This window comes from Halictus rubicundus, chromosome 2 (genome assembly GCF_050948215.1).
Source record: "Halictus rubicundus isolate RS-2024b chromosome 2, iyHalRubi1_principal, whole genome shotgun sequence".
NCBI classification, from domain to species: domain Eukaryota; kingdom Metazoa; phylum Arthropoda; class Insecta; order Hymenoptera; family Halictidae; genus Halictus; species Halictus rubicundus.
The window spans coordinates 14,741,244-14,769,102 of NC_135150.1; the positions used below are offsets into that span (position 1 = coordinate 14,741,244).

The window sequence follows — 27,859 nt, forward strand, 5'->3', positions numbered from 1 at the left end:
TTTTCTGTTTTTAATCATTTTAACTTCTTGTTCTATAACATCGAAAATAATCTACTAAATATGTAAGTTATGAATTCCCTCTGAATCGAAGTAAAATTCATTGTCGATGTATAGCGACTGAAAAAAAAAGCAGGCAAACCTCATTCTTCTCAAAAATTGAGAACGACAAAGATGCAATTAATGCAAGGGATTAATCAGCCCGAAGGCTTAGCAACGATTGTTATTACATTAATAAAATCCGCAGTCTGATCATCAGTCGATCACAAAGAAGCAGGAAAAATGTTTTCTGAAAAATGCATAACAGAAAATTGAAGATTCGATCTAGCCACAGGGTTGCCGGGAAATCGATAACAAAAACGCCCGCCTCGCGTTAATTAAAAGGAACAATTGCATTGAAAGTTACACCGCGCGCGTTCGGGAGCCGAGCGACAAATTGTTCAAAGAAGAGTTTCACAATTTTCGCCCGCTCGTCCAATAAAAGATAATGGAATCTATGGAAGAATAATAATCGCGCTACGCTCGCCGTGAAAAAAATAAAAAAAAATAAAACCGCGAAGCCGAGGTACATAAACACAATAAAATTCGAGCGAACTGGTTTCCCCGGCGAGAACGTTCACCGGGTAAACCCGCTAAATTGTAAATCGTTCACGGTCTGAATGTTAGAGTTCAATTTACCACATTTTCCTTCCGCGCAAACACAAAAGTGTTTCTCGCCGGATATCAATGGGAGCGGTTCTATTTATTTAGATGAAAATATTTCCGCGAATTCACGTAAACAGAATAACGGCGGCGTTTTCGCCGACTTCGGCCGCGCTTCGGCTGGAATTTTAAGTTTCCTCCTTTTTCTCCTCGCGCCGCGCCGCATCGCACGGCTCCGATCCGCTCGGCTTCGTTCCGCGCCGCTCTGCGCCGCGCCGTTCGAAACGTGTCGGTAAAAAGTTCCGCGTCCAACTTTCCCCGTGTATCCAGTTACCCCCGACAAAAATATTCGCTGAATAAATTTGTTAGCGCGCGCTAATCCTTTGCGGTCGTAGCACGGGATGGAATTCCCGGGGCGCGCAGCACCGTTAGAAATTAGATCGCAGCCCTGTCTTCGGCTAAATGAAAAAATCCGTGGATCCGCAACGATCATCTCGCAATTTCTTCGGCAATTTCCGCGGGGGCCGAGCGTTATCAGCGCGGAAACAATTTTCCACGGTTACACTAACCGGATCTCGTCGGAAATTTTCGGCATTTCTTCCACCGTGCTTCATCCCCCGCCTCCCTCTTCCTCTCCCTCTCTCTCTCTCTCTCTCTCTTTCGAAACGTGTCCGTAGATTCTCTCTCCGGCCTTTGAAACCCGGATGAAATTATTCGCCAAACAAAGTTGCTGCCGCGCTAATCCTTTCAGGCGGACGCGCAGAATTCGCCCGGGAAAATATACTTACGGCAACAACTTAGGCGGCACCGCTTTCTAACGGACTTCAGTTTTACACACTTTTTGCGATACACGCGCGCTTGCCCGAGGAACACGTAAACCTCCGCCGCGTGGTGGCCGCGGTAAAGGCGGGGGCTTTATTTAACCAACAGCGTTTGATAAATAGAAATATAACAATAACAACGTTTCGGGAGATATCCGGTTATTTATCTAGGGGTCGTTCCGTGGAAACTTACCCCGTGCAAATGCGCTGCACAAACACCGCCCGGCAAATAACGAGAGCTTTTCCGCCGAGGACGGCCTAGATTGCTTGCTGATCGATTATCCTTCGATCGATTCGCCAGAGAAAATTAACACTTCACCCGACAGAGAATGTCTTCACCCTTTCCGCGCCGAAGTGTTTTCTTTCTTTTATCTCGCGGGCTGATACAATGGCCGTACAAGTCAATTATAGTCCCGTGTGTAGCCATTTAGCGGATTCCGATATAAATACGATCGGTTAGTTGTGTACGGTTTAAAGCAATAAATAAATAATAATAATACAATCGGTTAGTATCTTTCCTCATTTATTTGAAATGTGGAAAAGTATAATCAATCGATTACGAAATTGTTGACTATGCGTGGCGTACTTTTAATCGCTGTTACGTGTATTTGTGTCACGATCAAATCCTGGGAAACGTATTTTTATTTACAACCGATCGTATTTGTGTTGGAAAGCAATAAAACATTGAGAATATTGGTTGATAGAGTGCGGATTTTATGCATTTATGAGAGACAAGATACTGTAAAATTATTAGAAGAATTTAAAAATATTTTCATATTATTTTTAACGTATTGCACCAATTGTACAAAAGGAAGTTTTATGTATTTTATATATTTTAATTCAGTTTGTTACAATTGAGATGGACAATTTTTATTCGTATTTGTAAAACAAGCGATCTAAAACGCAACGTAGAGTCTGACTTCACATAGGACCAGAAAGGGTTAAAGGTTCATTAAAGAATCAAAGATTAACAATTGTGGACTCCGTAATAAATTTTTCGACAGCACTTTCGTTCCTAAACATGACCAAAGACATAACAAATTCTTTTGAGGTTGTTGTTCAGGGGAGGATAAATAAAATAAATAAATCAATAAAAAACGACAGTCTTCCGGTAGGTAAACTACTAAGAAAAACACGCGATGCTAAACTGTGGTTGTATAATTCGCGCGTGACTCACTCAATATTCACTATATTCCGTTTAAAAACCAGTAACATTTAACACGCCAATTAATTATCGATCGATCAATCAATTATCGAACATTAAATATCAGACGCATCGATTTAATCATTATAAATATTACAGGCGAATCGCGAAAGCTTTTTCGTTAAAAGACGTCTAAATTGGATCAATTAAAGTATGAAAGGAAATGTTCAAAATGTACAGATACAAAGATTAAATGTTGCTGACTCACGACGCGGATGTTGTGCATGTATTGTCGATTCGGTAGTTTGAAACTCGGTGTAGTAAATATTTCAACACATTTGAACGAGGTTCCGGTTTTATAGCGATTTTAACAGCAGCCTCGCCGGAAGATGAAATTCTCCTTTCAGTTAAAAAATTATATCGGCACGGAATTCTGCGATATACTTTATTCAAACCTAGCAATATCTAACAGTGAATTACTAATCGTACATCTCGTGAAATATTGTAGAAAAGGGACAGCCTAAATTGTGTACTGAACGAGCATCCATCAGTTCGCAGCAGCAAACCTTCTGAACCAACGTTGACACTTGTTGACCTTCAATACATCTCCATAAACATCGCAAATTTTCTCTGTTGTTACCGTTGCATTAAATCCCGCATGAAACTGAAAAAGTATGCAATGACGAATATGATCCTCGGAAGGTACGAACGCCGCCATTTTATTACAGGCTTGTAAAAGAAAATTATACTTTTTAGAATATTTTGAGCACAGGCTGCTTTACCGAAAACTGTAAAGGAATACGTGTTTCCTCTTCAACGATCGGTACAGAACTAAAGGCATAACAAATTCTTTGCAAATAATTGATTACTTATGGGTACCCCTAACAAAAACTAAAAACAGCTTGCGCCAAGTTTTACCGAAACTACAGTCAAAATTAGCAATATCCATCAAAGAATTAGCGATATCCAGCAAAGAATTAGCAGGCAGAAGATAACAGCGTGGAATAAAGTCGTCGGAGCGTCCGCGGGCATTACACCGGGGGCAAAAGTTGAAAGCCGCATTATGGTCGGCCAATTTTTCTCGATTCAGTGTTCGGAAGTAGGCTTGTAAAAATGAATGATCCGCGACCCAGTTTCGTCGGTGTCGGTTCGCGTCGCCGTGAACCAACGCGGCCCCATAAACACCGGTGTCCTCATAAAATCTGTTAACGCGTTAATATCGCAGTTCCAACGGGGGAACAATAGCCCGCGATATTTTACGCGGCGGTAATGAATGAAACAAGTGCGCGGCCCAATGAAAGCTTGTCCGCCGATTAATATTTCGTTAAGCAGTCCGCGGGAGCCGGGGCGCGGACGTTCGCCAAATTGCGAAATCGCGGGGGAGGACGGAGACGACGCGACGGTCGGAGAAGTTGAGCACACGGGGGGGGTGGGGGGAGGGGGCACCGGCACTCGATTAAAACTAAAAACCTCCACGGAAAACTTACGCCGGGTCGCGCGAGAAATAATGCGCGTAATTGCCGTTAATGTTCCATATAAATTCTCCGAACCGGACGGCGAACACTTTTCCGGCGGATTTTCCAATTCCGACCGACACTTTCCGCGGCCGCGGGTTCATTAACACCCGCCCGCTCATTAATAATTCATTTCCCCCAGGTATCTGCTGATGACCGTGGACTCGAGCGGGGTGACGTCACGCACCTGCACGTCCAACTGCACCGATCAGTTAGTATTGCATAATGCACAAGTTTTCGCTAAACGACCGGCCGCGAGAGGCTATGGCGGCCGCCGCCACCCCCCGGTGGTCGCGCACGCAGCCCTCGCTCTCGAGTCGTTTGCTTGAAAAATTGTAGCCCGCCGCCGACAATCGATTTTAAATCGGCCGGCCGAACGGGTTTTCATCGGTCAGAACCGGACCGTTTTTTGACACGCTCGCAGAAAGACCGGCAGATTGTTTTTTGCCCGGCCGAATTGTTGTCGTCCCGCGATCAATTAACGCGACTGCCGCCGCCCGGGCTTGAAATTTTTAACTTGGCGAAGCTCCGGTTACGCTGACCTTCGTTAAGCTCACTTTAACGCTAGGTTTACGGGACACTAAAACTCGCCGGTTTTGGATTATTTTTGGAACATATCTGGAATATATTCAGTCAGATTTTTAGCAGATTTTATATACCGTAATATATGTTCCAAGGAATAAACGTGTTGTATAAATTTCCTAGAAATGCAGTTTTACAATCACAATAATTGCAAATTAAAGAATGAAAAACTCGTCATTTTGACGGGTTCCGTAAATCTAGTGTTAACATTATGATGAACCTTATATCTATATATTTGGTCGTTCAGAAAATCAGAAAGGAAGCCCAGAAAAAGCTTTGGCTTATGTTGCGTCCATATTCATGTTTCGTTTTTTACAAATTAGTGAAAAAGGTTTTATTAACTGTGATTCGAAATGCAACCTGAAAAAGGACAATACAATTATTTAATAATTCACCATGAATCCATCTGGACAATCTCAATAATCGTAGATCAAGGAATTTTTTAAAGTGATATTCGACGCGCAAAATTGAAGTTAACAATGAACTTCGCCTTCAAAATATTTTCTATATTATCACAACCGAATTAGACATTGAAGTAACTACCTTTGTATAAAAATGTATGCCCTGCATCGTAACGGTAAGTAAAGTGTAAATTGTACTCGAAGCCACAGATTTTCTAGCAATAATGTATACCACTGCTTTGAGAACGTAGACGATCAGTAATTAATAGATTTTACGTATTCGTGGCAAAAATGAGTAGATAGAATATAAAACTGTGAAAACGTTACCTGAATTTAAGAATTTATTAGAATTATCAAGAGGAGGAATACATTCGCATTTAACTTTTGTGTCTTACGATTAACTGAGAAATTGGTTTACAATTGTCTAGTGTAATTTATGTTGGTGCAAGTGGCTTTTTAATGCGTTTTCCGGCAGCGTCCAGAATTTCTTCCAAATGATTTATTTCGCATGGAACAGGGTACTATTCCTGAATCGATGCGTGCCGAAGCAAGTGGGCGAAACAACGACCTCCGTGATCAAGAAACTCGGTTTGGACAATTTCTACAAGGTCGGTAGCAACATTTTCAGTAAAAGTCGAATACAAGTACGTATTGTGACCATGTTTGTACCTAGATGTTTTGTGCTTAACCATCTCGGTGTGATCATTGGTTGCTAAATAATGGTAGCAACGATCGAGGGGTAGCAAGACACAGTGAATTCTCGATATATGTCAACAACACGGGTCTTGCCAGCGTCTTGTATCGTCCAGGAGACATACCCGAGCCGTTATGTTTACACGCCTCTCAAGCTTCGTGGCCACGACGTTTATCGTGCAGACCTTGGCGACATATATGGAGAAATCAGTGTAGTAGGATAGCAGATCTTAGTCAGATAGTAGGGTGTGGTCAAATTTATCCGCGAAACTGGAAAGAATTTCCACTGGAACAATTTCGATTGTTTAATCGAAATAAATTGCTGTTTCATGCTGATACAAAACAATTAGGACGTTCGAGTAATTCGTCGCGACGAGCAGAGCAATCTTTCAACTCGATTAAAAAATTGACCCTATCCTACGATTCACGTAGTAATTAATTCCTCCCTTCAATGAAGGGTTGAAGGTGAGCTAGATCTTGAAGAGTATTGTAAACTAGTAATTGTTATCGGGTTTCGTTCATTGAAGCAGTCGATCGTTTAGTAAAAGAAAAAAGAAAACCGTCGCATTAAGTCGATTTACAGCGGACGGTGCCGCTGCAAAAAGGGAATTAACGTTAAACCGTTTAACCCCCAACTGTTAGGGTGGAGTTAATTAAACCTCGATCAGGCGAGTGGGTGGGCCCATATGCTACTCATCCGACTAAACGTGTGACTATAGACATTACTATATCCGCATCGTTGCTGGCTCGACGTTGCCGAGATCTAAACACCGCAAAGTAACTTTTGTTTGTCCCGCGAACCCCGTATTTATTGCGTTCTGTTCAAAGTTCAGCAGTTTGAATGCGACCGAATGCACGAAGCTTCAGATAGATTATGCGCTTGAACGATCGGAAACACCACGGCGAAATAGCCTGTTAATCTCTCAGCAGACTGTTAATCTCGCCTTAATCGAAAAATTCGCTGGCCTCTCACCCCCCCCCCCCCCCCTCTGTCGCTTGTTTATGAGAAACTGTGAAAATATTTCAGGAAGCTTCGAGCGATCTGACTGTCGCCTGGCGGGAATTGGTCTACCTGCTGCTTATAGCGTTAGGTATGCGCTCCGAGCCCGGCATTCCGATAATCTGCGATCGGCATTCTTATCATTTCTTTTTTTCTCGAATTACTTTCAGCTATCTCGCTCGGTATCTTAATTGCGTTCCGGTATATGGTGCAGTGGGTCGTTTACATTGTCTTAATCGGCGCCATTCTCGCCTGTATCGGTGGCTCGGTGTACCTCTGGTAAGCGCATCCCTTTGTACCGAGATTTATCTAAATCTAGACACGATAGACCGCCGCGTGACCGACACTATAGCCGCACTCCGTTCCCCCCACCCCTCCCCCGTCTATCGGTTAATATATCGCCGGGCATTATGTTTCTTTAGGCTCGCGTGGTACGCCGAGAAGAAGGCGGTCGAAGCAAACCAAATAGCTGAAGAGGATTCCAGCGAAACGGCCTACCTCGCCTATGCGATAGCTCTGTCCACCGTCACTGTAAGAATCACTCTTCCTCTCATATAAATACATACTATAGCGCTCGCTGTACAACACAGGCACGCACACGGGGTGGACCAATTACGTCGAACTGCTCGACCATAGTTTCCCAATTTTTCTATACTCCATTCTTCTTATTTTTCATTATATTTCCATTCTTCTTAGTTTTGTCACTCCAAATTCACGCGGCAAAATTGTCACCCTCGAGAAGTAATTTTTCTTCGAATTGTTAAAAAAAAAAAGGGATTTTTAGGGACCTGCAATTGAAGTACTGTGTTACTTGAGCATCGGTGTAAGATTTTAGTGTGTTATACGAATTTTGCATTTGAAGTACATTTCAAGCACTGCGTTATTTAAGAGATGTATTGTCCAAAAGGATGCCGAGCAACAAAAAGTTTCAGCAGGTTTTTCCAATTCCACTAAGATTAGAAAATTGCATGAATAACAACATTGTGAAGATAATAGAGCCGGTTTAGCAGACATGGATGTAGCAAAAGGGGGTGCAGAGGGGGTTGCAAGCCAAAAAGATTGGAACACTATAATACTCCGAACTATTTTAAATTGTAGTAACTCAGGAGGTAGTAATTCTCTAAAATAAAAAATTCAATGAGGTAATAATTCGGCAGGACTTAATTGGGCCACCCTGTGCAAGCGAAACGGTGTACCGGTGATTACGAAAGCAGCCTAAATCCCAGCCACTCCCATAATTACCACGACTTAGAGGAGCTGCTTTCGAGCCGTGGTCGCGGCAAAGTTAATGTCCCGTTCGCAGGACGTTTGACCGGAAACTAGCAGCGTTTAAGCTCAGCTGGATTCAAGAAACTACCGAAATCTCGGGTAACAGCGAAAGTTCCGCGTACTAAGTGCCACGATTTACAGGTCATCACGCTTCTGATCGTCCTGGTGATGCGAAAAAGAATCGCCCTGGTGATGCAGCTGTTCCGCGAAGCGGGGAAAGCGGTCTACGCGATGCCGGCACTGCTTCTCCAACCGATATACGTAAATATCCGACAACAGTGCGATAAGGTGTCTCGTGAAAGTGTCCTGGTCACTCGACCGCGTTTGCAACGTTCAGCATATGAAACGATCTGGGGTGTTTGAATCAATATCCCGGGGGAGAAAGTCGTAAAATCGTGTCGGTGAAAGTAGCAAAATGATTGCTGCGACGGCATCTAAAATCACACAGTGTTTATGAATTTCTTTTTGTTAGACTTTATGATCCTTGAAGACATTCGAACACAGTGATTTCTCGATATATGTCGCGAAGGCCTGGACGATAAACGTCGCGGAATTGTCCCCTCTTCCGCGGGGTATACCCCGTGAGGGGCCACAGAGGGGACGTAGAGGAGAGTAAACATAACACGGCTCGAGTGTGTCTCCTTGACGATACACGACGCTGGCAAGAGCCGTGTTGTTGACATATATCGAGAATTCATTGTACTCTGTCTTAAAGCAACACAAGTCTTACGCATGCCATTATGTTTCAAGTCTTAACTAGGGGGACCCATAAGTAATTCTCCTTTCAGTTAAAAAATTATATCGGCACGGAATTCTGCGATATACGACTGTACTTTATTTAAACCTAGCAATATCTAACAGTGAATTACTAATCGTACATCTCGTGAAATATTGTAGAAAAGGACAGCCTAAATTGTGTACTGAACGAGCATCCATCAGTTCGCAGCGTAGTAGATTATTAGGGGGGCCCATAAGTAATCAATTATTTTGAAATCTAAAACAAACTTTGTAGTAACTTCAAGTTTTCATTTTTTAATTTATTATATAATATCCATCATTATCAAGGACAGTTTGCCATCTTTCCTGCAAATTTTCAATCCCCCTCTTATAGAAATCCAGGGTTCGTCAAGCATGACTCAAGGTGCCTTCTTACATCTTCTACAGAAGTGAATGTTTTATTTCTTAAATAATGCTCCAGAGATCTGAAAAGATGATAGTCAGAGGGAGCAATATCCGGTGAGTAAGGGGGTTGCGGTAAAACTTCCCATTGCAATTCTTTTGCTGTATGGGGCCGGGCATTGTCAATTTGCAGTATTACACCTTTTCTGTGGACTAAGGATGCCCTCTTTTTCAATAGTTCTGAATACAGCCGTTGTAATTGATGACAATACAACTCAGCAGAAACTGTTTGCCCAGGTTTCAACAACTCAAAGTGAATTCTGCCACGACAGTCCCACCAAATGTATAGTCACACCTTTCTAAGCGATAAGCTAGGTTTAGGGGTTGATTTGCAGAAAGCCACTGCCTGAAACGCTTTATGTTATCATAAAGAATCCATTTTTCATCTCCGGTAACGATTCTGCTAAGAAATGGATCTCTACGAAATCTGGATAGCAGTGAAGTGCAAATTGATCGATGAATATTCTTGTTGGTCTCAGATAATTGATGCGGCACCCATATTCCTTGCCTATATGCCTTTCCCATTTCGTGTAGGTGCCTTTGTATAGTTGACCATGTGGACCCAAGGCCTCTCGATAATTCTTGTATACTTAATTTTAGATCATCTTCCACTAGAGATTTTAGTGTCGGTCGGTAGTGTCACAACGATCGGTACAGAACCAAAGGCAAAACATTCTTTGCTTATAATTGATTACTTATGGGTACCCCTAATATATGGAAAAGTAAAAAAATCGCGAAAATATTCTCGCCCTCTATTGCAGCGTACGAGTTCGTTTCCTTGCAGTATAGTAAACCGGAAGAAAGGTGCATGAACTACGAACAAAACGTGTTTAAACAATCGCGTAACTACGGATAAAACGTGCGGAAAGAAACCAACGTGAATGCGGAATCGTACAAAAGAATGCCGTGTGCACGGAGCCCAGGTGTGCTTCACTTTAGCTTACGAAGTAGGTGATTTCTCAATTCCGGGCACTTGGTAAAACAAAAGACTCGGGCAAATAAAATAGCCGGAACAAAAGTATCGTCGCAATCAACGCGAACGCAGTGCAGTCTACACGAACGTGGATACCATGACACAATAAAATGAAAGAATTATCGGACGCATTAAGAGTAAATGAGAAACGATTGAAAAGCGATAACGAACACGAAGAGGCAACCCGCCGCCGACGCCGCCGCGCGTTTCGTATGCAGAAAGTTGCAAACGTAAATAGTTTCGCGAGCCCGCGGTAGTAGTATCGAAGTCCGCCGGAAACGAGGAAATCATATTTTTAGACCTATCTGCTGATCGGTTTGACGGTGTGCGCGTGGGTCTACTGCATGTTGTGGATCGAGAGCGCCGGCAACATCTACAAGAACCGGAAAAATCATATCCACTACAGGAAGGACGGCTGGTTGATCGTAAGTTCGTAGGATAAGTCGGTCGGGCGCGGGCGGAGAATATTATAAAACGCGCATAACCGCCCGGATGTTTTTGCAGGCAAGCAGGTGGTACAATTTGTTCTTCTTTTTCGTGACCTGCGAGTTCCTCCTCGGCTGTCAGCACGTTGTCGTCGCCTGCGCCGTTGCACGGTGGTTCTTCACCAGGTGACACTTTGATCAATATCATAGTTCGCCGGCGGATTGCTTTCTACCAGCGGGAATTTCCATGGACAGCGACGGGAGACCTAACGCTGTTAGATCCCCGCGGTACACGATGGGTCGTATTGTTCCTAGCTGGACAGAAATTATCTTTCGAAAGAGCTTACGGAGATTTTTTTTCACCTCGGTAGATAAGCGAACAGCAGAGCTTCGAAATAACGGTTGAAAATTTTTATATTCATTTTGGTTCTTGAAAGCTTTATGCAGCACCTTTGTTCAAATTTTTATGAATAGACTGCGGGGTTTTATGCAAAATTGTCCAAATAGGTGGCAAATAGAAATTTCCTTTTTTCTAGAATGCCTTCGAAAAGTTGGAAATTGTTTATCGGTATTCTCTGATTCTTCTAATCTTGTTACCCTTTTATTTTTCTCCTCATTTTTCTATTAAACACAAAAAATCCAAATGATTTTTCGAGTATTTTTGGATTTCTGTATTTATAGCAAAAATGAGTGGGAATTATTGATCCTATTAACCTGTCCTGTCCCGTCCCTCGTGTCAGTTTGACACATCTTTCACTGATTCTGAACGAACACTGTGTTCGCCAAACTTGTTTTATTAGTTGCGAGCGACGCGAATGATCTCATTTTAAACTTAAAAATAATTTTACCTCAGGTTTTCGATGTCGAAGTTGACTCTTGACGAGTATCTCAATTTGGCAATGAGAGTCGGACGAGGGTTTGTTTTTCACTATTGAGTTAGACATTTTTTATTATGCATAAAGATCGGTCTATTTGTAACTGCTTCAATCGGAACGTTCAACTGTTTGAAACTTCACGTCATTGTTAAAACATCGTTGGCAGAAACGTCATCTTCGGAACCAGTTAAAACCCTGGGAATAGATGACAAAAAAGAAAAATTGATTCCAGTTTATTCCTAGTGCAAAATCATTCTTGACACTTTCTACATACAGTGAACTTTCGATATATGTTAACAACACGGGCCTTGCCAGTGTTATGTTTACACTCCTCGGCATCCGAGGTCTCTCGGGGTATACCCCGCGGTAGTGGGGATAATTGCGCGACGTTTATCACCTAGACCTTGGCGACATATACGGAGAAATCACTGTATTTAATCTGAGATAGAAATTTGTGTGTTCTCTTGACCCCAATCGTCATCGACCCTAACTCTTTAACCATTACTACTAAAAGGATGTAGACGAAAACAGTTGAATCGGGTTGATCGGGTAAATCAAAGCGTCGAAGCGTGCTCTTGACTGTCGAAAGACAAATGAAGTCGACTAAACGTGTGCTGTTTGCTGACTGTTCAACTGTCGCCTCTCTGAGAAGTATTTCTGTTCTGCGCGTTAGACGTTCAATCTGTGATTAATTAGAGCGGGAGTCGTAAGTGGAGGAGTCTTAAAACATTAATTAAATTCGGTCGCCTAGGAAGAGGAATGTACTAGAGAATTTTACAGTCTTGTAAAACTTTGACTGGGCTTGTTCCACTTTCAAACCTGTTGGATCTTCCTCGCATGAATGCAGAGGGCCCGAAAAAATTATTTTCGACTCCTTTTGGACGCAAGCAAAAATGATGGTAGCAATTTGAAACAGTGGAAAAATTGAAAGAACTCAAGAATGTTACTTTCGATCTACTAGAATTATTAACCCTTAGCACTCGAGTGGTGACTCTGAAGCACCACTAGAAACTGTTGTGGCATTATTTCAAAGAAATTACAAAAAATATTATAATACAATGTATTTGCTACATTACAAAATTTGTATTTAACAGATTAGTAAACATTTACATATTATATGTGGAAATTGGATCAGTTTCGTATGAATAAAATGAAAATATTCTAAGACGGAAGAAAAATTTAGTTTTAGAATGAAAATAGCGCCGAGTGCAAAGGGTTAAAGGAAAAAATATTGAGATGCAGACAATTTTTATTTTGCACAGAGATCCGCAGTCTGGCCATCGTAGTCTAGATTATTGAGCAGATTTTAATTCCCGCGTGCAACCCATCGAAGAAACGTGTGCTTCATCAAACCCGAGTCACTCAGTTTGATAGGGGAAGCAGTCTTGTCCAGCTAGGAAGCTTCCGTTAACCAGTATGGGACACGAGCGTCAATCAGTGCCCGAGGTTCTTGGGCGATTCGCAGATGCCGCACTTAAATTGATCTTACTCGCCGTTACCCGGATTCGATCGTTTAAACGCGCAACGCTACTAATACGATTCCGGTTGGCGGAAGAAAGTCCATGAATGACAATCGGAGGAACCAATTCCCGTGTAATCGGTTCCCAGATAATCGAATTCTTAATTGTCCCCGTTTATGTGTGCGTGCCGGGGAAATTTCCGATTAACGACCACCAAATTGCAGAAAGCAATCCAGCCGGCCCTACAATGCAGAAAGGGGGTTGGGGGGGTGGTGGTGTATGGAACGATAAACTTCATTAAGGAAATATTTTCTGGACGCAGAGACAAGAAGCGGCTCTCGTGTGCTGTGTCGCGGGGCTTCGGTTATCTCGTGCGATATCACTTAGGTACGGTCGCGTTCGGTGCATTGGTTATTGGTATAGTTCGGCTCATAAGAGCGATAATTTCCTTCGTCCAAAATCGCCTGAAGCGGTACGATAACGACCTAGTGAGGGGAATATTGTGCTGCTGTCAATGTTGCCTCTGGTGTTTCGAGTGTGCTCTGAAGTTCCTCACCAGGAACGCTTACATCGAAACAGGTATTAACCGCTTAAGTGCGGGGGCGTATCTCGCGCGAATCAATTCGAGCATCTTCGACCAACCGAATTCACCGCAAAAATTAGGGTACCGCTAGAACCGTGCTGTCGGAAGCGACCTGCTTCTTGAAAAAGACACGCCCGCTCAAATTGACCGCTTTGCGCTCGAAACTATTAGCGTACAAATGAATTCTTAGCCTCACTTCGAAATAATTCCTATCGCTCTCCATTTTCGCGTGGTGTAACAAAAATGTTCACATTGAGTACGTAACAAAATTGAATAAATATTCCGCGAACTTTTCCGGGACCATTCGATGTTATACGCAGCGGGCAACATTGTGTTTTCCGTGAACAAAAAGTCCGGGAATTAATTGTTTACCGGACTAACAATAAAAACCTCAGAAGGTTCACGAAAATGTTAAACGTCGTGCGTTGAGAAAAATAAAATGGATTCTAACATTTTCCGAGCCGTTTAACAGCGTCACGGAAGGCATCGCAGTGTCTTTTTCGGCGGAGTGAATAAAAAAAGAGAGAGAGGTACCCCGAATGAGATTCCCGAGATACGCGGCCCGATAATAAAACGCGTAGGATAAAGATGCGATAACGGTGCATCGTTGCAGCGATATACGGATGCAACTTCTGCACCGGAGGAAGGAAGGCGTTCACCGCGTTGTCGAGCAACATTTTAAGAGTGGCCGCCATTAACAGCGTCGGCGACTTCGTCCTCTTTCTCGGGAAGGTTCTGGTCGTTACATTAACGATCGTCTCGGGCATTTATCTCATGCAGGTACGATAGCTTCTTGAATATATATTCGCCGGGCAGCTCTCTGCCCGAGTTTTCCTAATTTTCTCGCTCTTTAGAAAAAGGAGGGACTGCACCATCCGTGGGTGCCGATAGCGGTGGCCGGGCTGTTCGCATTCCTGGTGGCGCATTGCTTCATCTCCATCTACGAGGTAAAAATCGCTCGATCCGTTGGCAAAAAAGGGGGATTGAACGATGGCGAGCGTTTAATAACCGGTTCTGTCGGTTGCAGATGGTGATCGACACCATATTCATTTGCTTCTGCGAGGACTGCGAGAAGAACGACGGCATCGGTCGGCCGTACTTCATGAGCCGCGGATTAATGGTGATTGGGGCTGACGGTTCGATTCGTTTCCGATCCTCGGGCTGGTTCTAATAAGTTCGCCTTTGTTCCAGGAATTCGTCGAAAACAGCAAGAAGGCGCTCAAGTACCTGGATCACGAGCCGTCCAGCCCTCGTCCGTAATCGCGACGGCTGGTCCATGGAAACCGAGCCCCCGGAGACGCGATGAAGCTTCTGTCAGGTTGTTTCTTCGGAGAGTACCAGCGCGCTAACCTGTACAGTAATGCACAATTAGGGGTCCGGGGAGGATGCGGACAGGTGACTTCAGCCGGAGGAACAACTAGGGATGCGTGCGAGTGGGCACATATCAACTTTTAATCTGTGGTTCCACTTTTCTTTTTATTCGAGGAGATAGCGGCTTAAGCGTGCACCACTGTAGTCGCCTCTTCAGGGTCGTTCAGAGTTTTATTGTTCCTCCGCCTCGGTTTCCATTTGCCACGTGCGAGAAGGTCTGGCACGAGCCGCGGACAATTTTGATCGGCGTCTGACCTCCTTTCGTATCCGGGGTTTCGGGCAGGAAGACGGAAAGGAAACACAAGACAAACGGGCCGGGGAAAGCTTTCCGGGGAGCTGAGAAAAGACTGATATCAAATTGAAAAACGTATTGTAGCACAGAGGCTGATCCAGCGCGCGAGCGGGGTCCGACGCGTCCGCGACCTCCGCGGCGATCCATTCCCGAAAGAGTTAGAGTCTGTTAATTTGGATTAGCGTCGTTGTTTCGATCCGTGTGTCGAGAGGAACCGTATTCGCACGGGCCGGACGGCTCAGGCGACCCGGATATCGGATTTAAAGAAGAAATCCGCCGACCCAGTTCCCGACAGCTCGATTACTCAGTGAAACTAGAGGCAGTCCGGTACTCTAATCGGCTCATTCTTTCTCTCCGCCTTCAGACGCCGTGCGGCGCCGCCTCCGGACAGGTAGACAGATCAAATTGTCTGGGACTCAAGGTGTCCTCTGTACACGCGTCTAGACGGCAACGATAACGCGCACATTGCTCTTCCACGGCGAAGGACGAGAACAGCATTGTCTCCGTCGTTATCTTTTTCAGACCTCTAACCTGGCCTGATCAGACAGCAGCCTCAGCTTTCGAGCTACAATAGCATGTATACCCGAACAAAGCGTTGACATTCCCGTAAACAAAATGTTCCGCGATCACCGAGAAGAAGTTCATGTATTTTTTTATAGTCGATCGTTTCTCTCTATGACGTGTCCAAGCTGCGTCCAGGGACGACGTTTCTATACCATTTACTCACGTTTGATATCACCGCCGCTGCGAAGCGGTGTCGTACATGTAGTTCGCCTAAGCACAGTGCTCCCTCGTTGCATGTTCAAATCCTCTTTCCAGTTCTAGCGACGTAGCGGCAAGCGCGAGATAAGCAGCAAACAAGTCGCTCTTGAGGAGTCCAAACGAGTTTACTTAACCCTCGTCCGTCCTCGTAGTCGATTTGACACATTTTTCACTAATTCTGAACAAATAAAGAGGTGTGCACAGTCATGTACATCGGCTTATTAGTTGTAAACGACGCGGGTAATCTTGTTTCAACCGTTGTGTTGGCAACCAAATAAATAGCAATTTTGCAGGTTCGGTATTTGAGAGTCGTTGCGTAAATTTTGATCTCGGGACTGTAAATTGAAATAATAACTGGGCTGAGGATTTCACGCATTTACGATAAAAATGGCTCGGTGAAGTTAAAAGAGTAGAAAAATTTCAGAATGTCGGTAATGTCTGTTCCTGTTGCTTGCAATTGAGAAGAATTTGTTGAATAGAAAATTTGTCCGGTTTAGTAATGACGTCCTAGGGTCCATAGAAAGTTTTTAAAGGAAGTATAATGCATTTCCGGTTGCCAATACAGGGGTTAAACCTATTACGTCTCCAATTTTTGACGAAATCTAAAGTTAATTATTTATCTGTCGATCATACTCGTTGTTTCCCCTTGTGCCAATTTAATAAAAAGCTATTAATTCAGTTAGGACCGTTATTTTAGAAGAATGAGGAACGGATGGGAGTTAAACATTAACGACTACTATAAGTGTTATATGTACTACCTTCCAAAGTAGCGTTAGGATAAGTGTGCTTCGAATGATCGATCTTTCGCGAAACGAGTGTATAGAAATCTAGATTAGAATCAACAACGAGCTTACCTCGGTGTCTAAATGCTCAAAGCGTAAAGCCCCGCTCGGCGCACCCGAGCGGTGACATGTAACGAGGGAGTCCTGTGCAAAGCTCGGATAGTGGAGACAGAAACGTTTCGAATGAGCGATATTTTGTAAGAGTTTCGGAACGGATGCTCGATAGCCATAGGAACAGTTTGAAATGCTGCCAGGAATGGCACCCGGCATAGATCAAAGGCGATATCGCGAGCAAACCGCGCGGGAGATACGCGGCGCGATAATGCGCGACTATCCGGGTAATTGCAGGCACATCGATCGCCATGTTGTATATATTTTTTCACGCGAGCCCGCCCACCAATGATGTATTTCCTTCACGTACGTCACGGTTTTTTGATAATCGATTCGTCCACAACGTACGACCACGGCGTCCATTTTGGAACGCGGAAGCGCTTGCGGTTGCAGTTACGTGTTGATCAAATACTTGAACAATAGTATTATAATTTTAATAAAAACTGTCTGAAAATCATTGCTGCATTCAGATTCCGGATGGTTTTCCTATGCGCTTCAATTATTCCTTCATTTATTTGTTCTTTCTAACAAATAATTGTAACACAATTCGCGCCAGAAGTTATAGAAATATTTTCTTGAAAAATTATTTGGTACACTTCTTTATTCGAATATATGTTAATATATGAATTCTATGAATTATTATAAAGGAATCAGTCTCATTTAGGGCTCGGTAGTGCTAGTGTTAAATTCTGTTTCAGTATTTAAATAACTCATTGCACTCGACTATCTCCCCTAAAAGGAAGGCTGCGGATTTTTATGCAAAATAAAGATTTTCTAAGACAATTGTGAGAAACAGAATTTAAATAAACACGTACTTGCTCTCTTTATAATTTTAATAAGTCGGACTCTGAGCAATAGTTCTGTTACAGACTTCTAATGTCTTCGCAGTTTTTTACTTTACCGGCTCAGGTTTATTATAAATGCGTAACATCCGCAGTCCAGATATCACAAATCTCGACAGGAAAGATGGCAGATGGCAATTGGAGACCACAAAATACTCAGAACACTCGTACATGATTGAATATGTACACCTAATTCGTGTATACTTGTACCGAGCATTAAAGTCACAAAAGAGAGAACAACTTCCTTCTCATTTAAAAATTCTAAAATTCTTAGTTGGTCATTTAAGAAGCCATATCTTTCTATAGCGTCACATATCATTCACATTATTCAGTATTGTCTGTTCAGATAGAAAAATTCCAAGACATCAGACAAATGATTCCTAAGTCCATATTGTTTTCTTAGACATAAAACGATGCTAGCCATTTTGCGGTGTCCAAGTTGATCCGAGAAACGTCTCCTGCAAAGGGTTAATGGAGAGTTCTAATTAAATGTGAAACTTACCTCGCCCGAATAGAGCTGTCCGAACTTTTCACGGTGTAAATATACACAGGCGGCCCGAAAAGAAACATGGCCGCCTCCGCGGACGAACAATCCTCGAAAAGATTACACTTTCAGAACTGTATTTCCGGTAATGTCTTTATGGAGGATCGTAATTCCGGAGGGAGGACGATCGTCGTGTAAAGCTGAAGATTTAATTACCTAGCTCGCAGCGTCGCGTTTCCACCGTCCTTTTTATTCTATAATTAACAGGTAGGGCAAAATGGCCCCGAGCGATCCGGGAGAACCGGGAACGGAACAAGAAGAAGAGGAGCAAAGCAGAGACAGGTTGGTGGCATAGTGCTCGATGTTTCGTTATTTTTCATTTATTCGATTCGGGCACACAGTTATTGCATGAATGATTATGCGCGCCCGGTCGACGGAGGATCGCTCCTCCTCAGGGCGACGCAAGTGGATCGTTTCGTTACACTCAGCTGGCAGTTAACTTGGGTCGACATTTACGAAATCTAAAGCGGACACTTTGTCGTACATATGTGTATGCTCATCGGTTTATTCTTTTTCTCGCTTCTTTCATTCTTTCTTTCCTTTCTTTTTTTTTTTTACGTTTTCGAGACCGTGACTTGGGCGCTTGACGGATCCGTGTATGCGGTATATGTTTGACGTTCATGTATACGGTGTCTCTGTGTGTGTGTGTGTGTGTGTGTAGACTCGTGTTGTACAACTTGATCGCGTTGGTTCCGGTGGAAAAAAGATTCACTTACAAAAATTACCTCGGGACATTGTACTATGTGTGGCGTCGTCGTCGCCTCGACGACTACAACGGGACTAGCGAACATGAGTTAGCGTAACACGGCGCTTCACCTCGCGAAGCAGCTTCTCATGGGAGAAGGAGGAGGGAGGGGGGAGGGGCGATAGGCGCGACACTCCTCCGTTTCGAAAAACGGGCCCGACCGATCGTCGACCCGATCCTCGAGCCCGCGCGCGGAAGGAGGTCCCTCGCAAACACGAAAAATATCTCTTATTTACCATAGATAGTCTCCGCCGGGGCTAACAGGCCGCCCAGGTCGCAGGAAAAATTGCCGGGTACAGCTTGCGCGACGCTTCGCTAGATTACGTGAACGGTTGCAGGTGTGTATGCGTGTACAACTTGCGCAAACTCGCAGCTCCGTTCCGCAAGGTACCTAATAGTATAAGAAACATCCGCCGCGCGGAATTATAACACTCTCTCGCCGAGCTTTCATGGAATCCATAAATCTCTCTCTCTCTCTCTCTCTCTCTCTCTCTCGCCGAAAGCGACGAAGCACGTTGCTGGCTCCCGGGGCTCTTCGGTTGAACTGCGAGATTCGAGGGTCATGGGTCTGCTCACCTTCGAGTCTCCTTCGAGCGGTACAGCGATTTCTCTGTATATGTCGCCAATGCCTAGATGATAAACGTCGCGCATGTATCCCCACTACCGCGAGGTATACCCCGTGGGCCTCGGACGGCGAGTAGTGTAAACATAACACGCCTAGGGTGTGTCTCCTGGACGATACGCTGGCATGACCCCTGTTGTTGACATGTATCGAGAAATCACTGTACCGTCTTAATGCCCGTTCGCACCCGCCCGACGTCTCTCCGGGGACTCGAGGCTCATCGGGCCGCGCGGATCAACGCGTCGTAGATCCGTTCCGAGATCGCGCGATCGGTCCTCCGCTTGTGCGACGCCGAGGATCAGGATCGCGTCGGCTTCTTCGGGTCTCGCCGAGTCGTGGTCACGTGCGATGCGACCAAGGTTATTGTACAGTTTGTTCAGTCTTTGTCGCGGAAACCGACCCGTCAGGCGAGGATCAAAGAATCGGGGATCGTCGGCAGTGACGACTGGAAAAGGGTCCGTCCCTTCGCGGGGATGTAATAATAAATTAATTGTCGTATCACGCTGCACGTTGCTCGGCGCACACCGGATGCGATTTCCTCGGACTGTCGGGGTGAGATTCCCTTTGACGAGGAAGGATCAGAGCTTGAAGATCGAAATCGTGGTTTTAAAAAAGAAAGAAAAACGAGTGAATCATCGTTTCAGCGCAGACTTCGAAGATTGTTTACAGCCCTGTCGATTCAAGCCTGCGTTTCTACCGAGAGACTAACAGAGATTTTCGACATCTTCATGCTAGTTCATTGTACCCTCGGTGAACAGTGAAATAGAACTACACTCTTTGGTCTCTTTATCGATCGGGCCCTTATTGGTGCTCCACTAGGACCCTCGTATTACAAGCTATCACCGAACTACTAGGTTATTCCCTGTACCCTGATATGGATTTGCTTCTCTTTCGCGGATTATGTCGGTAACAGTCTAAGAGAGATGGACACAGTCTTCTTCGAAGAGTCGATGAGGAATGGAGACAGTATAAAATTCCATGAAAGATGGGGGAGGAAGGTAACGTTCGCTCGTAAAACAAAGTGACGAAACAATCAAGTGATAGATCTCAACCGAAAGAACAGACTTCAACTGATCCCAACAGAGGCAGTATAGTAGTGAAGTGGTCAACGTAGCTTCCGGCGCATCAAATTCTAAATGGCATAGTAGCATCGATGTCGAAAACCTCTCTTCTCTAGGTACCATATCGTTAAACAAATCCGTTCGATCTTCGGCGGGTAGACCGATCACTCACACGTATAAAAGAAGAGGATGAGAAACGCGAAGCGAGAATTATGCCGAATGACCTGCATTCGATCATAGAAGCAGTCGAGTCCCAGGATCCGAGAAACTCCACGGCCCGTGGGTATTCATAATCGACGCGGCGGGAAAGCGTGCTCAATTTCGCCATGGATCCATCGTCCGCAACGTCGCCGCTTGTCCAGTCGTGATGTCCCCGACGAAACCCTCGATGATGAGGATAACGCAAAGCCGATGGTGTCGCGCGCTCAGCCGGCAAGCGCGGACAATTGTCTTGAACGGTGCGACGAGCTTGCAACGGGAGCGAGTACAAAATTTCGAGACGCAGAGTAGCCCTGGCTGGCTTCCTCGAATCCAGGATGTCCATCCTGTTCAAATTTCCACGCGAGCCTGTTCCATTGACGTTCTCCACGCTGTTTGGTCCTAGAATGTATCTTCTCAGTCGACAGTGATAGCAGTGTGCACGGGAAACATCTTCTAAATGTACCGAGTGGAGGCATAAGCTTCGAGGACTTCCGGAAGGAGCTCGTGGGGTTTCCGGGATCTAGAGGTCCGGTCTACGTCAGCTACGTTTCAAAATTTCACGGCCTGTCCTTGTTCACGCCCTGGTCCGAATAGAAAACACCGTGGAACTAGGTTTGCTAGATCGTGATAATACTTCGCTTCCAGGGTTCATCGAATTTGGAACTGGCGCGACCCCGAGGCTCCAGGGTTCCGTGATCCTCCCCTGAGAGGCCGAGGTTCCTCTCTTCCCATCGTTTCGCATGTAGCACCGGTGACGACGTCTCCATCGAGTTCATATATGCGTGCGCCGAATCGATATCCACATTATACAAATTCGATGTCGTTTCGCGTTGGAACCGCTCGTGGTCCGCCTTGCGAGTCCACCAACGTTCCGCGAAGGTACGTAGGAAAATACTACGGTGATCTTAAATGAAAATGGTGGAGGGGGGAGGGGACAGATAGATAAATAAAGGGGGTGGGGGGAAGGACAGCTAAAGGAAGACCGTCCACGATATCGCGGCTTCTCGGTGTCCGCGTACGTCAGGATGATTTGGTTGCGTTGCTACCTCGATTCGTTTCGCGTGACACGCTTTCGTTTAAATAATGAATAATAATATTAATCGTAGTCAATAATAATAGTAATTATTATATATAATAATATTAATAAACTCTGCAATATTCAATATAGGTTTGTTCACACGGACTAGATACACTTCCCGGCGAGCGACCGATCGATCGATACGCTCTCTTCTTCCCTCTTGACTCGACCCTTGTGCTCATCGACACGCATCGTTCAAGGCGCGCGCTGGAGAGGGATACAGAGGGTTAGCGGGACGAGAAGGGCGAGGAGGAGGAGGTGGGAATGAGCCATGAATCGGTTGAATACATTGACCATTGACGCATGCCGCGCGTAATCACCGGGGTCGTGGCTAACGATTACCACAATCTCGCGTTCGGATGATCCGTTCGCTCTCTCTAACTCTACGAATCGCCTTCGCCGTCTGCACACTCGTTGCGCCGTTGCGGCCGACCGTTTACGCAACCGCGTGTCTCTCCGCGTTATTAGAAAATAGATTGCACTTGGTGATAACCACGTGGCCTCTCTCTCTCTCTCTCTGTCTCCCTCGCATTCTTTCTCTCCTTCGCTCGCTTGCTTTCTCTCTTTCTCTCACACTCTTTCTCTCCCCGCGTGCCCCGCTCCGTGCGAGTAATCGTTAATCCATCGCAGCAAAGGAACATTGCGTCTGGCCGCGCGGCGCCTTCATCGACGAATCATTCAATCGTATAATGCGCCGCACGGTGTTTCGATCATTCGACAGAAACCATAACTTCGGAGCGTAAGATTAGCGGAATCTTGCGTGGTCCACTATTACAAACCAAATGTTCGAACCTCTATTGAATACAGTTAAATTTGTTGTCGAATCCGACGCAATTGCACTTTCTCAAATGAACCGTTCAACGCAAAAGTGATGTACGTCGATGTAAAAATGAAGGCTAAAAGAAGATTCAAAAACCTTAATCCTGTCCGATTCGAATCACGAAGGATTGTCAAACTCAATGCAACGAATAATCTCTCCTTGCTTCGGAGGAAAATTTTGTACGACCAGGTAGTTAGATTTCTGTCCTAACCACCCACGTCCGTGAAACACCGTGCGTCGGTCCGCTCGCGGCGATAGCCGCTTCATCAACAGAGGCTGCAGCACTTGGAGGCATCGCCTAGGTGAATGTGACAAACCGCGGGCAGGGCGGTGCAGCCCTTTACCCCGACGCTCTCCTGCACCAAATGCGAGAGGCCCAGGTTCTGATTGATGTCGCCGTCGCTCCCGCGATGTTGATGTTTCGCGTCGCACCATTGCCGACGTTCCCGCCACTTGTCGTCCGCCGTGGAGCAGAACAGCATGGACTTCGGGGACGGCGGGCTGACGCGATCGCGGGCGATGCTACCGCAGGACCGAGCCTTGTACAATCGTCCTTTCCCGAACAAACCCGGCAGCGGCACGCAGAGCTTCTTGTGCACGGCGAAGTACCGGCTGAGCAACCGGATCTTTCTGTTCTTGCAGTCGTTCCTGTTCATGGAACCGTTCCTGTTCTCCTTGTCGTTGGACGGTATCTGGTTCACGGTACCGCCGTTCACGTCCCACCTGTCGTCGCAGCAGATCTCGATTCTCTGGCAGCAGTCCCTCTGCGGCTCCTGCTTGTTGCACCGGCCGTTTGGGCTGCAGCTGTTCTGGCCGTTCGACGGCGACGACAGAGAGGACTTGCCGGTGCTCAGGGACCAGCTCTGCAGCAGCCTCTGTCCGAAGCCCTTGGCCTTCTGCATGGTGGCCGCCGCGTGGGATATCGTCTGCGTGATGTTATGCGAGCCGGTGCTGCTCTGCGACACCGAGGACGACGACGAGGATATACTCTGCACCCCCAACACAGTCGAGTTCCTCGACACGTGGCACTGATTGTGACACGACGAAGGCGCCTCGGCCTCCTGCACCTCGGTGATCCGGTTCAACGACTGACTCTCCCGTAACCGCGTCTCCCCGGCTCTTCTTCTACCTGTTCGATGCCGTCTGCCGAATATCACCTGATTCTCCGCGGACCGATGCCTGCCGCCGGTCGTCGTGGTAGTCGTGGTGGTCGTGTTAGTCGTGTTTCCACTGTCGTTTTGATTCGTTTCGTTCGAAGTCTCCGTCGCGTGCTCCCCGTTCCCCACTCCTCCTCCACCCCCGCCTCCACCACCGCTCCCTCCAGGATCTTGAGAATCGCTGGAGTCGTCGTGACTGTCGCGTCTAGAGGGTAAGGATTTCGCGGAAGCGCCCAGTTTGTGCGCCCTCTTCTTCCTGCTCTCGCTGTCGTCGTCGCTGGCGTCCGAGCTCGAGCAGGACGTGGTGCGCGTCTTGTGGAACTTGCTGCGTTTCTGATCGTACCCTGTACTCCTGACGACGCGGCACTTCGAGCTGCCGCTCTCCGGCGTGGGTACCGCAACCCTGTCCCCGTCCTCCAGGATTTCGTTCAAGGTCAACTGAGGCAGCCCTGTTGGCGCGCTGCTGGGCGACGGCATCGTCTTGTATTTCGGCGACGTCGTTAGCGAATTCTCGCTTAGAACCACGGGACGAAGCGGGATGGACACCGTGGAGGACTCTGTTAAGATCGTGGTGGTGACGGCGTTGGTCGTGCTAGAGTCGGACGACTTCGGTGGCAAAACGGAGTCCAGAGAAGAGCCAGCCGACCGGTGCTGCGAACCCATCCTCCACTTGTTAGGTGGCACGGGACCGACCGGTTTCATGCACTCCGTCACCGACAACGGCCTGCTCTCCGTCGTGGTCTGCTTTCTTGTCTGCCAACCGGGCGGGTCCCCGAAACGGTTCTTCAGGTTCTCCTGGTACGTGCAGTCGAGTTTCGTCGGCACAGGTACTTTGTCGAATATGTTGCCCGGCTGGGGCCTGCCCGACGTATTCAGGTGCACCGTCGGCGACACGTCGTTGTTGCCGTTCCCGCTGCTCGGGCTAGAGAGCCTCTCCTCCGCGTCAGTGATAACGGGAACGGCGTTGGCATCCTTCGGCGCGACCCACTGCGTCTTCAGGCTCGGCTTCTCCTGCAGCTGCGACAGCCGGTCCTGCAGGATGTGCGAGAGCTTGCCCTCGGAGCGCGAGCCGCGCCGATTGAACGAGTTCAGCGCGGAGTTGCTGCCCTCGTCTCGACCCGAACACGAAGACACGTCGTCCTCGTCCTCGTCCTCCTCCTCCTGCACGATACTGCATTTCCGCGTTCGGACGTTCTGGAACTAGAACAGACATCTTTTTTTCCCACGGGAGGAACGCTTTCTTGGCAGAGCTTTCCAGCGTCTGCCATTGTTACGTATTGGCGAGCGGCTCCTTAGGGCGCGCTGTCATGCGATACATACCTGCGGAACCTCGCCCGGCGTCCGGGGCACGCTCAGCAACGTCTGGTTCACCGTGCTCAGCGAGTTCTGCTCCGGACGTAGATTCGGCGCCGCGTCGTTCTGCCGGCTGAAAGTTACCAAAGGCATTAGGCATATGTCGAGCTTCCGACGCGGATTTTTTCAGATTCTGTCACGTGCTTACTTGGCCGACACATCCAGGATCTCCGGGCGAGACTTCTGCACCTGCTCCTGACGGTGCGCTCGCAGCTTCCGTTCAGCCAGCAGGAAATACGTCGCCGTGATGTGGTTGTACTCGTTCTTGTCCAGGGCGCTGCAAACCGACAATTGCGTTAGACTTGTTTAGGGTGTACAAGGTTGTCTCAGTTAAATAGGATCGCTAGAGGTGTACGAAACAGGTGGAGAATTTTATTCCCGAGAATATTCGAGAATCCAGACATTTTTGAGACCTCCGACCCGTCCTTACCATCGGGTACCAAACATTTGTCGGACACCTCTAGGGATCACATAATTGTCCTTATTTACTTTTGTATAAACAAATTTCTCAGATTAAAGCTATACCGTGTCAAAGGATGCATACGATAGTGGCAAGATGCTTTCTCAAGGACATTTCTTAACGAGATTTCAAGGTCAATGATATTAGTTTAAATTGAATTTTACTTGTGTAGAATCCAACGATCTCGATGACCGTACTAATACATTCTCACTACTCTGCATTCTACTCGCAAGAGGCCACGTTTTAATGACAAAAGAGAGAGAGAGAGACAATAAAACAAAACACTGCAAAGACGTGATCACGGCGAAGTAGTTTTTAAGGATTCAGAATTCAATACCTATCAAGGAATAACCATCGAAGCCACAGTATAGCGCGCAGTTCTTTTGTCGCGCGTCCATATTACAACAATAAGAAGCACTTGATCAGATTCCATCAAGTGTCCGCATACTTATGTACGCCGGTACACGTACATGCATGATCGATTGACACTGTGAATGGGATAAGTGGCGGGACTTCAGACGCGATCATTTCGACAGTAGGCTCTGACATTTCACAATGAAGAAATGGGTGGAACGATGGGTTATTCGAGCGGGTCTACTCACTCCAGTATTTCTTCTTTGGTGGCGATGTTACCGTTAACCATTTTCGTGATTATATGATTATGGTGATCGTCGGAGACTTGCTGCCTGGAGACTAGCGGCAACGCTTCCACGGGATCGGAATCGGAGCCCATTGCCAGCCAGGGGTCCGCGGCGATCTCTTCGAGCGTGGCTCTGCCTTCGGGTTCTCGGACGAGCATTTTGGCGATCAGTCGTTTGCAAGCCTCGGAGACGTGCGGCGGGATCGAGTACTTGCAGTCCATGATCATCGTCAGGGTCTCGCTGTCGTTCGCCTCTTGGAACGGAGCCTGGCCGCACACCAGCATGTACAAAATGACCCCCAAGGACCAAACGTCTGGAAACGCGAGCGAGAAAGACGGTGTGAAATTAATCAACAGCGAACCTGTAAGGGCGAACTTCGGCCCGCTGGAAGCGTAGCACGAATTGTTCCTCGAAGAGATTAAATTGTTTAGCCAGCGTACATACCAACAGCAGGAGCATCGTAGCTATCTCCGAGCAGAATTTCCGGCGCGGAATAGGCCAGCGAGCCGCAAGAAGTTTCGAGCTTCTGGCCGGGGCAGAATCTATTGCTGAACCCGAAGTCGGTGAGCTTCACGGTGCCCAGTTTCTCGAAGAACACCACGTTCTCGGGTTTCAGGTCCCTATGCACCACGTGTAACCGATGGCAATACGATATGGCTCGGACTATTTGCCGGAAATAGGTCCTGGCCACCTGCGGTCGATTAAAAGCGTATCAGTGTACCTTCGACAAAGGAACTGCCTCGCTCGAGGCTTCCTCTCCTCCGAGGAAAGAGAATCGATCGAACTAGCCGTCGGATTGTTCACCGAGCACGTTATCGCCGTCTTAGATTTCCTCGCAGCTCTTTGCCACAGAAATCCAGATTCGAAATTTTGTCGAGCTTTAAAATCTTCGCTATTTCTAAGTATTCCGTGTCACGTTCAATTACTGTTCGAAAGAAGAACTCTGAAGTTCGTCGATTCTATTAGCTATCCATTCTACCTTCGGTATGTGGTTTATAGGAGTCCGATGGACACCTATTACGACTGTTGTAACGTCGAGCTTCTTCTTTCCTATCTTATTTCCTCTTCGACTTTTATATCCCTTATCTTACAGACAAAAGAGAACCGTGTGTTGCAGTATAGAGTGCTCTCAGTAGGTCAAGATAGGTCGTGTTTGCTTAAACCGAGTCCGTAGATCTGAATTTAGTTTAACGTATCTGAGATTGTTGCAAAGTAATGAACGAATCTTTTCACCTGGCCCCAAGTTCGCGCAAAGATCTTATGAACCCCGTTTAAACTCGACCATTAAATTTGCATCAACCTAGCATATCTTTTGCGCGGAACGTGTTTCAACCGACGCGATTATCTTTTCCATTAACAAGTAGTCGCAACAACAGACGCTCGATTTGTTTGCTCGACGATTCTTCAACCGCAGTTCCATTCATTCGAAACGCACGAACGAAGGGGCCATTAAAACATT

General features: G+C 46.3%; 2 protein-coding genes across 7 annotated transcripts in view; one reads left to right on the forward strand and one right to left on the reverse strand.

Annotated features, from left to right (window-relative positions):
* The window catches only part of LOC143365360 (choline transporter-like protein 1), a 95,602-nt gene extending 78,269 nt beyond the window's left edge, over positions 1-17,333 (forward strand). For 4 of the 6 annotated variants that reach the window (XM_076805466.1, XM_076805467.1, XM_076805469.1 and 1 more), the window contains 13 exons: positions 4,261-4,329; positions 5,577-5,745; positions 6,822-6,885; positions 6,965-7,073; positions 7,217-7,325; positions 8,205-8,324; positions 10,515-10,640; positions 10,720-10,826; positions 13,298-13,554; positions 14,172-14,338; positions 14,413-14,505; positions 14,586-14,678; positions 14,750-17,333. In XM_076805466.1, the coding sequence (XP_076661581.1) occupies positions 4,261-4,329; positions 5,577-5,745; positions 6,822-6,885; positions 6,965-7,073; positions 7,217-7,325; positions 8,205-8,324; positions 10,515-10,640; positions 10,720-10,826; positions 13,298-13,554; positions 14,172-14,338; positions 14,413-14,505; positions 14,586-14,678; positions 14,750-14,818 (1,552 nt within the window). In that variant the 3' untranslated portion in view covers positions 14,819-17,333. The remainder of the gene's footprint in view (positions 1-4,260; positions 4,330-5,576; positions 5,746-6,821; positions 6,886-6,964; positions 7,074-7,216; positions 7,326-8,204; positions 8,325-10,514; positions 10,641-10,719; positions 10,827-13,297; positions 13,555-14,171; positions 14,339-14,412; positions 14,506-14,585; positions 14,679-14,749) is intronic. The other 2 variants (XM_076805470.1, XM_076805471.1) reach the window with 2 other exon arrangements.
* Positions 17,334-18,802: 1,469 nt separating this feature from the next.
* Snrk (SNF related kinase) overlaps positions 18,803-27,859 on the reverse strand; it is a 37,133-nt gene continuing 28,076 nt past the window's right edge. Inside the window, exons 4-8 of the mRNA XM_076805443.1 lie at positions 26,845-27,091; positions 26,362-26,713; positions 25,448-25,576; positions 25,267-25,372; positions 18,803-25,146 (exon numbers count right to left, since the gene is read on the reverse strand). Of these exons, the coding sequence (XP_076661558.1) occupies positions 23,056-25,146; positions 25,267-25,372; positions 25,448-25,576; positions 26,362-26,713; positions 26,845-27,091 (2,925 nt within the window). The 3' untranslated portion in view covers positions 18,803-23,055. The remainder of the gene's footprint in view (positions 25,147-25,266; positions 25,373-25,447; positions 25,577-26,361; positions 26,714-26,844; positions 27,092-27,859) is intronic.